This window comes from Phalangium opilio, unplaced genomic scaffold, assembly GCF_054372755.1.
Source record: "Phalangium opilio isolate 3A_F unplaced genomic scaffold, DU_Popi_V2 ptg000009l_1, whole genome shotgun sequence".
Lineage (NCBI taxonomy): Eukaryota > Metazoa > Arthropoda > Arachnida > Opiliones > Phalangiidae > Phalangium > Phalangium opilio.
The window spans coordinates 6,431,741-6,444,074 of NW_028324146.1; the positions used below are offsets into that span (position 1 = coordinate 6,431,741).

Here is a 12,334-nt window from a genome sequence, read left to right on the forward strand (position 1 = left end):
ACAGACTAAACTTTTTGTCAATGGTCCCTGCAGGTCTCGTGCCAGAGACCTAATTTCGCTCAGCAGATGGGATATTAGGCTGGCCACCGGTCTTTTGACCGGGCACTGTCGGCTTAATAGGCACCTCTATCTGATGGGTTTTGGCCGACGACCCTCTCTGTAGGTCGTGTCAGGAGAAGGAAGAAACATCCGCTCACGTACTTTGCGAGTGCGACTGCTTCGCCTCGCTTAGACTAGCATATTTTGATTCACATACTTTGGAACCCTTGAGGGTCTCCTCTATTACGGTGGAGCGAGTTCTTCGCTACGCTGCAGCTACGGGCCTATTCAAGGCCTATATATGAGGATGCACAATATGCCTTTGGCATCGGTGCTAGGGCGCGTACCCTCCTCAACAACAATAACTACCATATTATACATTAATGAATATGCCTGACGACCGTAGTAGTTATTTCATAATCAAACCTAGCTTTGGTAAAACAACCGCTGTTGGGTGAGGAAGGGAAAATAGGTATACATGCCAAGAATTTATGTAGCTATAGAATTTCCCGAAACTCTCACATTTGAGGTAAAACCCTCTTAACTTTATCACACTTCAATGAACAGTTACCGAAGATTAAAAAATTATGTAACTTAGTTCAACTTCACAAAAATAAAAAATGTAAAATTTTTTAAACTACTGAAAAACCTCAAAGGTGGCGCTACCACTGACTAATTATGAAAATGCTGCTGACCTAATTTTTCCCTGCATAACCCAAGTGCTGGGTAAAAGCACGCTCTGCACTAGCTTCTCTAATGTATTTAAACGTTGGTAGAATGAAAGGAACGTATTACCTGATAAGGCGTTACCAGGAATGACTTGCGTGGCGTCGCTGGTCCAGGCATTGACGGTGACGAAGTCCTTCATGAATTCATGAATCTAGGAATGTGGCATCTCAAAACGGCAGTGTTGCCAGCGATCACAAACTCGTCGTAAACGTCCACCGCGTAACTTTGAACATTCACTGGAAATATAACAAAAACGTATTTTTCTTAAGTCAACCATAATATAATTGGACAGATTAAATTATACGAATAATATTTCTAATAGCTTTATCTGCATATAAAAACCACGGTATCAAAAGAATATAAAAATTCAAATTACGCGTCTCATCTTCATATGCTCAAAATCTCCTTATCTGTATAGTCTTTGGTAGCTTGAAATCTAGCAAATCTAATTATGAAAGTTAGTTTCATATAAGTTTTTCTAATGTTTAAAAGTATCTTCGCCATCCATTATTTATGTTAAGACACCTCTTTAAAAAATTATAAATAAGAAATGGTGAAATTGAAAGGCGTATCTACCAAGTGGTAAATAATGATAATTACGTTTTTGTATAAAATTCAAAAATGTTAAAAAATAGTAAACTTTTTAAAATATATCGATATTATCAATTGTATGTTTTTCTTCTAGGCTTTAAAATTATAATAGACTAACTGTTACCCGCGGCGTCTCTCGCGTGTAATAAGAACTTTCATCGAAATTATGTAAAGAATGGGTAGATTTTACTGATGACCAATATTTTTGTAGCACCCTAGGAGCGAAGACACTCGGCGTTGCCCGTCAGCCCGTCGGTACATTTTTTATTACTTTTCATGTGGAGTTTTTAAATTTCTGGCCGCCATTTAAAAAGATGGCAACAATCCGAACCCAAAAGACCATTCAGCCCGCCTATAGGTTAAAGGAAACTAGTGTACTAAATGTTTGTGAAATCGGTTGAAACGCGCGGACTATGTTGCATAGAGTAGATTTTTTACATTTCTGGCCTCCATTTATTTTTCCCTCTAGGGCACGCGGTTTGGGCTGGGCGCTGATTATCAGTCAGTCTGTCAGGACTTTGATTTATATAGATACAGAAAACTTTTCGTAATTATCGCAATTCTTACAATATTATTTACCATAACTCATTTTTCACCGTTACCATTGCTTACTAATGATACGCGTAATATTGGAAAAAAAATAAGTGGTGTACTACTTTCCGAAACGGCAATCCATAATTTACATCACCTTATCACTCTGGGAAGCTACGGCTTGGAGTGATTAGTCAGGTCGTAGAAAGATAGCTTGAAAAACCTAGACAAGGCCTACAATACTCCAGAGTAGAACATGCTCTGCGTAGTTTCAGATAGAAAAACCATATAAATGTCTGATGCGATGCTCGTGGTCATCTATAATAGATTTCCCCGTAAAAGGATAAAAAATAAGATAAGGCTACCATTCCTTTATATCTTTAACCCAAACAAATCCATTGTTTCTTCTTCAAAGATTATATTTATCTTAAGAAACTGGTTTTCCCTCGACCGCGTCCATTTTTTCGACCCCAAAGTGCAAATAACTTCATAGAACTAGTTAATCACTTTTAAAGGGTGTGCGAATTTACAATTTCATATCATATTTTAGCACGAAAGTGATATTATATTACACTTTCAAGTCTCTACTTTCAAAATATCAAGTTTTTAATATAATTGAGCCAAAGTTTTTATTTTTAAACTCCATTAGAAAATCACGAAAACTCAATTTCGATATATCAACCATTTTGTCTTGTTGAGCTTGTTTGCCTGTTTGATGACATCACTATGACGTGAGGAAAAAAAAGCCCGGAAATCCTATACGCGCGAGGTATACGCGTCTCGAGCTTCTCGCCATCTAAACTCTGGGTCTGATAGCGGTCTGATGGAAATTTTAACACAGTTCTTCCAGATAATTATATTCCAAAATGTCGAAACAATCAGCTTAAGTTAATTTTTTTTTCAAATCCATCAGAGTGAATAGTATTGCCTTTAGGATGGTATGTACCAAGCTATTTAACCGATATAAGTATGCTAGAGAACAACATTGCTTCCAAAAAAGGCAAAATAACATGTTTAAGGAAAACTAGCCGATGAATAGTAAAGCCGAGCACATGGGAAAAAGAGTTTTATTTAGCAACCATATTTGCCGTGCGAAATCTATTATCAACAGCAAATAAAAATGTTCTCAGGCACCGAATGCCTCAATAAAGTACAATGCTGATTGGTCGAACAAAGAAACTAGAGAGTGGAGACTTTGTTTCGTAAACTCATATTGGACACTATGTTAAACTTTTATCCATCCAGTTCTATTTGTCATTGGTACCAACGGTCAGTCCCACTAAACCTAACATCTCCAACTTTCCGGTAAAACGAGTGCTGATTGGTTTCCCAAGGAAGGTTGACAGAAAGAGGTCAAGACTTGAATACTAGTCACTAGGAAATGCTTGCATCCGTACTTCACTTTGTCATTCTATTTGCCTTTACTAATACCATTCATTTAAATGAGGTCAAGCATGAACTAAACGAGTATTTGAAATTAGCGCGACTTACTTCGGGGGCCAAGAGAACAGAAAAGGTTTCCGGCCAAGAATCGAGTAGCTACATTTAGAAAAAGCTCCGAAGCGAAAAGTAAAGATAGGTCTATGATATCTCGTGCATGCATGTATAGTAATACCGTAAGTTCATAAGATATCTTCCATAAGTTTTTCACTCGTTACTGAGAGCTTGTCATGAAATGACGTAGGTCATTGATTCTCGTAAAGCGACGCCTGGTCAGGGAAGATGGACTGCAAAACTAACCGAGTGTAGTCTGCAGTTCTCGCTTGTCGTTCTCGAAATAGCTCTCTGGAAGTCTCTAGCATTACGACGTATGGGCAGTGTCAGACTTATGAAACATATCTTATTAACTTATGGTAATACTTTTGTATGGGCAAACGATGTGGGTTGGCTTCAGTTTGGCCAATGATATCTTTGGTGTTCATTGGTGAGCCGAGAGATAAAAGCTGCACCAAATGGATTCCAAATGGCTCTTCTTCAGATTTCCAAATCTAGGCTACGATCTGCTCATTACCTTCTTTTCTTACGCCAAATTCTTTTTACGTTCTTTTCCCTATCTTCTTTTTGTTTCCAGGAAAACCTTTTAGAGCCATCCACCGAAAGCCCACTACGAGAGGATAATACATTACCTTACTGCTGTGTTTATTGACAATATTATAAATAACCTAATAAGCATGATACGCATTTCCCATTCATTTACGTAATGGTGAATATCTAAAGAAATTGTTTGTTCCCCGTCATACTGGTTTAGTGTTAAAACCGGAAAATGGGCAACTCTAAAAGAGTAATATATTACTCCTTGGTTCTTTTACCTATTTTCTGTGTCTCACAAGGGGTCGGTTGAACCAAAGTCAGATCTAATTGGGGAAATAAGTAGTTTGTCAGCGGAAATCTTGTTTTTCTCGTAAATAAAATCTAATTCTTGTTTCGTTATTTGCTCGAATATTAATAGCGTTTTCCATTATGGTGATCCGAGCGCACCCAGAGCACTCCGTAAAAAACATTAGTCTTTCGTTCAGAAAGACGAGCGTCTTCCACTGACTCAGTCGCTCCCTCCGGTTTTGCTCCTGGATTGATCCCAACCGCTCCGGCATGAGAGAGGGAGCAACCAAAATGGCGCGCCTGATGACGTCACAAACCGCTCTGAAGAAACTCTCGTCTTTTATTGGGAGCAACTAGATCAGGTCCTCCGACTCCGAGCTAGAGCGATGACGTGTCAACAAAATACGGAGTGCTCTCAGACGACCCCAATGTAAAACGCTATTAGATGGTAATTTTTTTCCCGTTCCCTTATTTAAAAATACTATTTGGTTTTCTCACGTTATCCTTTAATAATAGAAAGTGCCATTTAAAACATATTGCATAACCAAAAGGAAAATAGAAATAAGAGAAAGCGTAGCAGTCAATGGGAGTTAGATTAAAGACTTTCGTAGTGCCCACTATGGTTTTCACCACGCCAAACCTCGCTTTCTCTCTAGATTCCTTCAAAATAAACCATTCAGCCTCTACTTTAATATTATAACATCATTTGTAAGTTTAATATCGACGAAAGTAGTCAAGTCGGCTTTCAGGAATTAGAAGCCCTTTGAATAATTTTGCTTCCATTTGATCATACACTTCTTAGCCAAACCTTTTTAGAAAACGTTATTTGGTTTGCCCTCGCACTAATATTCATACGCGACCTTTAACCTATTACATATTCGGGAGGCGATTAGTAAATATATTTTTTCTTCGACTCAGAGGCAACATGAATCATACGCTGCTCTTACTGAATCATTTTCTGTTATACGTTTTTAATAGGGTGTTCAAAGTTGTAATGGAAACCGTTTATATTAATTATTTTCGTTCTAAAGGAAAAGGGATACCTAACATTAGACCTTAAATTAACGGCCTCGTTTAGAAGATATCGAAATGATTGATAAAAAAATTATAATTTCCCTAATTACGATTAAAATCCAATTAATTGACCCAAAAATTGAATAGAGCAGCCGCGCCATTTTTTAAAGTCACGTGAAAAACTCGCACACACGCCGTTATTGGCCAAATGGCTAGCGAATAGGAAAGTTAGATTTCCCTACTGCAGACGACGATATTTATTGATATATTCAAGGTTGACTTTCAGCATAGCCCACTCGATCACGCGCATCACGACGTAAGCTGCTCGCGCTATAGAAGCCGTTCAATCGGCCAAAAAGTGCAACTTTTGGGTTCTTGGCGGGAAATTCGAAGTCAGCGAAAATTAACATTAATTTCTATGGGATGAGGTAAGTTTTTTGGCCAGATCCTCTGTCCTATTGATCGAAATGACCTGAAATTTTAATTGGACGTGTCTTTTGACTTGTTTTATTATTCGAAAAGGGATTCAAGCTTCTAGAGTGGAAAGGTTTCTTAAAAAAATTATTTTCATAGCCAAAATGATGGGTTCAGTGCTAAGACTGAATATACCTTCAGATCTACTGGTCCAAATGTCCTGAAATTTTAATGAGAGGTGTGTTACAATCTATTATATTATATTAAAAAGGATTCAAGCTTTAATAGTGGATAATTATTTTAATAAAAATTTAGTTCCAATGTCATAATTTTAAACTAAGTACTTAATGCACTATATCTTTGGATCTAATGGCCCAAATGTCCCGAAAATTTAATTAGAGGTATGTTACAATCGATTATATATATAAAAAAATTAATATCCCTTGTCATAATTGTAAATTAAGTACTTACAACCTTTTTCCGCGATAAAAAAACCAGCCCCATTCTACTTGTCCAAAACTTGCTTTTTGGGGATTAATAGATTATAAATCATAGACCTCTTGAACCAATTTTCCATGATTTGTAAACATGCAGAGGGGCAGATGTCTCGAAAACCCTTGGCGATTTTTAATTGTTATCCTTACTTGTTGGGCGGGGCATTTAAAAGATTAATCGATAAAAATATAAAGTATATCGTCAAAATAAGAAAAGTTGACAAATGCTAAAACAAAGCTTCAAAACTAAGATCAAGCACCACTCAAGAAGCTTCAGAATGTCTTTGAACAAGCATAGGATCGCTGCGAGGAAGCTTTTTCTTCTTGGACCTCTTTGACAATTAATTATAATTTAAAACTATCTCTCCACTAAATCTTTGTTTTTTACCAACTGCAACTGGTATTAAGATACTTTTCACCAACCCTTTTCAGTTCGTTTCTTAATCATGATTTTTCTATGCTTAATTTTTGGTTTTTGTAAAATATGTGATATTTGCAATAAATACATTTTTGAACCAAAATTGCGTTTACACAATAAAGTGCTTTTGCCAGAAAAACAGGGGTTCTTCTGAACTTCCCCAAAATATGTGTGTTTTAGGCTTTAGGGCCTATAATTTTGTTTAATTCTAAGATTTTTAGCGTAATGTTTAAGCAATACGTTTAATCTTGGAAAGGGAGTGAAAGTTAAATTATTTTAACACACCTCTCATTAAATTTTCAGGACATTTGGGCCAGTAGATCCAAAGATATAGTGCATTAAGTTCTTAATTTACAATTATGACATTGGAAATTAATTTTTATTGAAATAATTATCCACTCTAAAAGCTTGAATCCTTTTTGATATAATAGAAACGATTGTAACACACCTCTCATTAAGATTTCAGGACATTTGGACCAGTAGATCAGAAGATATATTCAGTCTTAGCACTGAACCCATCATATTGGCTATGAAAAAAACTTTTTTTTAAAAAAGCTCTCCACTCTAGAAGCTTGAATCTTTTTAAGATTAATAAAACACGTCAAAACACACGTCTCATTGAAATTTCAGGTCATTTCGATCAATAGGACAGAGGATCTGGCCAAAAAACCTTCCTCATCCCATAGAACTTAATGTTAATTTTCGCTGACTTCGAATTTCTCGCCAAGAATTCAAAAGTTGCACTTTTTGGCCGATTGAACGGGCTTCTATAGCGCGAGCAGCTTGCGTCGTGATGTGCGTGATCTAGTGGGCTATGCTGAAAGTCAACCTTGAATATATCAATAAATATCGTCGTCTGCAGCAGAGTTGTTTGATTTAAATCAGTTTGATTGAAATCACTGATTTAAATCATGATTTAAATCAAGAGATATTTTTTAAAAAAATCATTTGATTAAAATCAAGAATATATTTTTATTTTTAAAAAATTTTTTCTAAGATTCCAAGAAGTAGTTTAAGAAACTCGAGAAGAAACTTAACTAGAAAAGACCTAAAATTAAAAATAATCATGGTTTTGGTATATTTCAATGTAAGTTTTTCCCAGAACTCTAGTTTGTCTTGCTGGAAAGGCTAGGAAATGAAATAGCAGTCAAGCTAGTCTTTTTATACAAGCATATGAATTGTAATAATATCCAATAGCTGTTTAAATGTCATGATTATTTTGCTTTTGGTTAATTTTAACTCAAAAGTTTTCATGTTGGTAATTTACTACCTATTAGTTTAATAAAAATCAAAAAAATCAAATAAATCAATTAAAATCAAAAAAATCCGATTTAAATCAAAAAAAATCAACAACCCTGGTCTGCAGTAGAGAAATCTAACTTTCCTATTCGCTAGCCATTTGGCCAATAACGGCGTGTGTGCGAGTTTTTCACGTGGCTTTAAAAAATGGCGCGGCTGCTCTCTTCAATTTTTTGGTCAATTAATTGGATTTTAATCGTAATTAGGGAAATTATAATTTTTTTTATCAATCATTTCGATATCTTCTAAACGAGGCCGTTAATTTGAGGCCTAATGTTAGGTACCCTGAACTTTTCCTTTAAGAGTGATTAGAGCGTTGTCAATCTTGTTTCTCTTTGAATGAGAGTCTGGAGAAGGAGGATGATGATGCCGTAATGATCCGGCGGGCCCTCGCGCGCTATTAGCATTCCAATCGGAATTCTGCTCGATTTATCTCCAGTGATGACGATGCCTTTATATCACTATGCGAATACACTCTTCTTCCCATCCACGCTCGAAGCGCGAATGGGAAATCCACAAACGAAAGGAACACAAGCGTGTATATTCGAGACAACATGTTCCATAAAATATTGAATGCATTTTCAAAATATGATTATTCAAAAATAACTTCAAATATTACAGTGTGGAAGAAATTAGGCGAAGTTTTCATTTGTTTGAAAGGGAAAAAATTGGAATAGTAATTTACTATTTAGTAATCAGAGGGTAGACTGTGGCCAAAGGGAGGTGTACATTTAGAAACATGCAGTAAATTACGACTCCGATTTCCCCAGTGCTTACCAATTGGTGATTTCAAAAATTCTCCAGGCACCAACCGGACCTTTTAAATTTGGCACCGCAAGAAATTACATATACAGCGCACTATCTCGCTCGCGGATAGCCTTTAACAGAAGTGAGATGAGACTAGAAGTACTGAGCTAATCAAATTCTTCACTCGGCGAAAGTGAATATTCTTGATAACACACCAACGGTTGGCCCTCTAGTGGCGGTTTCAGAATTTTCCCTCCAAAACGTGAGACGCTCGCGGTGGTAGACGGCCGAACTAGATTCAAGCACCCGCGTCCGTGTTCCGCCGCTTTAGGTTGAGGGGAAGGGGGTAAGAAATTTTTTTGGAACTCGACCAATTTTTTTCTCTCTAGCGTAGATGCGATTGAAGCGGCGTAAAATACTCAAATTTGTTCATTAATGCCAGGATCTATTACCAATGCTAGAGCCCGTCACTTCTAGTCTCATCTCACTTGTGCCTTTAATAATAAGTCAATCCGACGTTGTTTTCATTCGCCCTGGCAAAGTGGACGATTGCTTCGTATTTGTAAAGAACAGGATAATAAGGCTTTGGCTTAGGAGGTTAGGATATTAGAATCGATCAGAACATCAGAACTGTGGCGCTCAAACACGCGTAATCCGACAATGGACTCATTCGAGATCATATCTTTTTGCGTTTTAAATCCTTACAAACTCCAGTCCAACTTTTGACTTATCGAAAATATAGTTTTTTTCGATATATGCCGTGAAATAGAATTATTGAGAAATTGGAACCCAATTTAAGTCGGATATTCTTTAAGAGTTATGTCTAACATAGGTATTCAAAGACAATTCTCCAATTAGTAAGCAGTCATTTCAATGTTAACTTTCGGGAACATTTTTTTCCGAGAAATTACAGACGCGATTGTCAACTTTCTACAAGGTCACTTCTTTTTAGATGTTTCGCCATCTCAAGTACTGGCGAACAAGCCTTGTTTCCCGAAGTTAACTAAGTACTAAATTATTAGGTTGGGTCCACGTGGTTTTATTGTTCGCCTGCTTCCAAGGCGACTACCCTTAGGCTGTATCTTAACGCTTCGATTACTAATCCCTACCATCACAAATTTGTATAAAATAAAAACCACAATAGCAATAAGTCTTACATTTCCAATAGTAGGAATGCCATTTCTAATGAAATTAACTTACTTAAGGTTCGCTGCCCTATGATTTATTGATAAAGGGTTGGCCTTCAAATTCTATATTACTAGGTATTTATAACTATTGGCTTCTTTTTTAGTTTTCATTGGCAGCAAAATTAACAAGTTGGTTAAGCGGAAATCCTGTTTACTGTTAAACACTTAGTTTATTGAGTGAATTTCAAACTTATGAGAGATCTCGATTTCGGGTCTACGTGTTCCAAGATGGTCCAAAAGGGATTCTGACCATCCAACTCTCAGACTGGCGACTAATGACCTCCCCAAGGTATACGTTGAAACTATCAATGTCCTTTTCGGCAGCGTCTGTTAAAAGGAGCAGCATAGACGGCGAGCACATCCAAGGAAGACGTATGAGTCTGGGATGTTCCTTTGGCAGCGTATTGTTGAACAACAGTCCCCCTCTTAACATTGCTAGATCGATCCCTATGGTGTGGATTCCCAGTGGATTTCCACCCGCCCGTACGCCATTAGCTATCTCAACTAGTAGCGCGTGATGACTGCTGCGTACCATCAGCACTTCTTTTCTTCCCTCGATCATTGTTTTCTCAACAAAGTACCCCGACTGACTACCAGAGATTGCTCTACAAGCCTAACACCCCCATTGACCTAACCCCTGCCGTAGTCATTGTGTAGAGCAGATCGCTTTTACGATAGATTTCCCATTGGTGGTTTCACCCAAGAAGCTTCAACCAGGGTTTATTATAGTTATGGTTGTAGAACAAACAGATGCTTACGTCATTCTATGGCGGATGATAATTATAAACTAGACTTAATTGCTTGATGCAACTTCTGAATGTTTATAAACAATGTGTTGAAATTGTATGAAAATAGTGCGATATTTTACAAACACCATTAGCGAAAGTGAATGGTGCAAAAAACGGATTCATAAAACATCATTCGATAAAAGTTGCTCAAATTATACATAAATGGATTAAAATAACCCCTTCGATTATACCATTAAATGGTGTTAAAATAATACGAAAATACACCTTTGCAAACCCCTATTTACCCCATTTTAAGTCCTTAATTAGCCCATTCCTAGTCTATATTTACCCCATTTCAAGATCCATTAACACCATTGCAAACCCTTATTCACCTCATTTCAAGTCCATATTTACACCATTTCAAGTCTATATTTACCCCATTTCAAGCCCTATTTACACCATTGCAAAACCCATATTTACACCATTGCAAAACCCCTATTTACACCATTGCAAAACCCCTATTTACACCATTGCAAAACCCCTATTTACACCTTTACAAAACCCCTATTTACACCATTGCAAAACCCTATTTTCACCATTGCAAAACCCCTATCTACACCATTGCAAAACCCCTATTTACAACTTTACAAAACCCCTATTTACACCATTGCAAAACCCTATTTACACCATTGCAAAACCCCTATTTACACCATTGCAAAACCCCTCTTAACACTATTGCAAAACCCCTATTTACACCATTGCAAAACCGCTATTTACACCATTGCAAAACCCTTATTTACACATTTTCAAGCCTTATTTACACCATTGCAAAACCGCTATTTACACCATTGCAAAACCCTTATTTACCCCATTTAAAGTCCCTATTTACCCCTTTTCCAGCCTTATTTACACCATTGCGAAACTCCTATTTACCCAATTTCAAATCTATATTTATCCCATTTATAGTCCCTATTCACCCCATTTCAACTTTATATCTACCCCATTTCAAGCCTATATTTACCACATTTCAAGTCTATATTTACCCTATTTCTTGTCCTATTTTCACTATTGCAAAACCCCTATTTACCTCATTTCAATTCCTTATATTTACCCCATTTTAAACCTATTTACGCCATTGAAAACTCCTATTTACCTCATTTCAAGTCCTTTTTTATACCATTTCAAATCTATATTTATCCCATTTCAAGTCTAAATGTAACCCATTTCAAGTGTATATTTACCTTATTTCAAGCCCCTAATCACCTCTTTTCAAGTCTTTATTTACCCCTTTTTTTGTCACTATTTGCCCATTTCAAACCCCTATTCACCCCATTTACTGGGATCATTATTGTCGTGTTCGGTGGGACTTCACTACCTTTCCTATTGTGTATATACACGTTGAAGGCTTTTCTATTATATCAAGCTCGAATTAACACGACTATAAGTTAATGCCGTTAAAATTATCCAAATGATCTCTCTTGGGTAACAACTAGTGGAGTCAGATCGGTATTAATAAAGAGCACACGTTACTTTTTAAAAAACACCTTTCTTTCTTAGGCATTAAACTAGATTCCCACTCGAAAGAAAAAAACCGGCGGAAATCACACAGCCAACGGTAAAAATTTTAACTTACGCTGGCGTCCGGCGGTAGACCGTTCAAACTACGACTGAATTTTCAGTTTGGCGGTAGATATTTTTGGGTCACGTGACAGATTTGAGTTGTTTCCTCAACATCTATTTCACACTCTTTGTCCCCTTGTCGCTTGGATCGTACTAGAAGGGATATTTTCTAGCTTCCTCAGTAAACTTTTCCTTATTAACATC

At 36.8% G+C, this 12,334-nt stretch overlaps 1 protein-coding gene across 1 annotated transcript in view; it reads right to left on the minus strand.

Moving 5' to 3' along the window:
* Window positions 1–688: 688 nt before the first annotated feature.
* The window catches only part of LOC149713564 (cell adhesion molecule Dscam1-like), a 37,353-nt gene continuing 25,707 nt past the window's right edge, over window positions 689–12,334 (minus strand). The window contains exon 3 of the mRNA XM_089843958.1: window positions 689–1,004. Coding sequence (XP_089700084.1) covers window positions 904–1,004 — 101 coding nt within the window. The 3' untranslated portion in view covers window positions 689–903. The remainder of the gene's footprint in view (window positions 1,005–12,334) is intronic.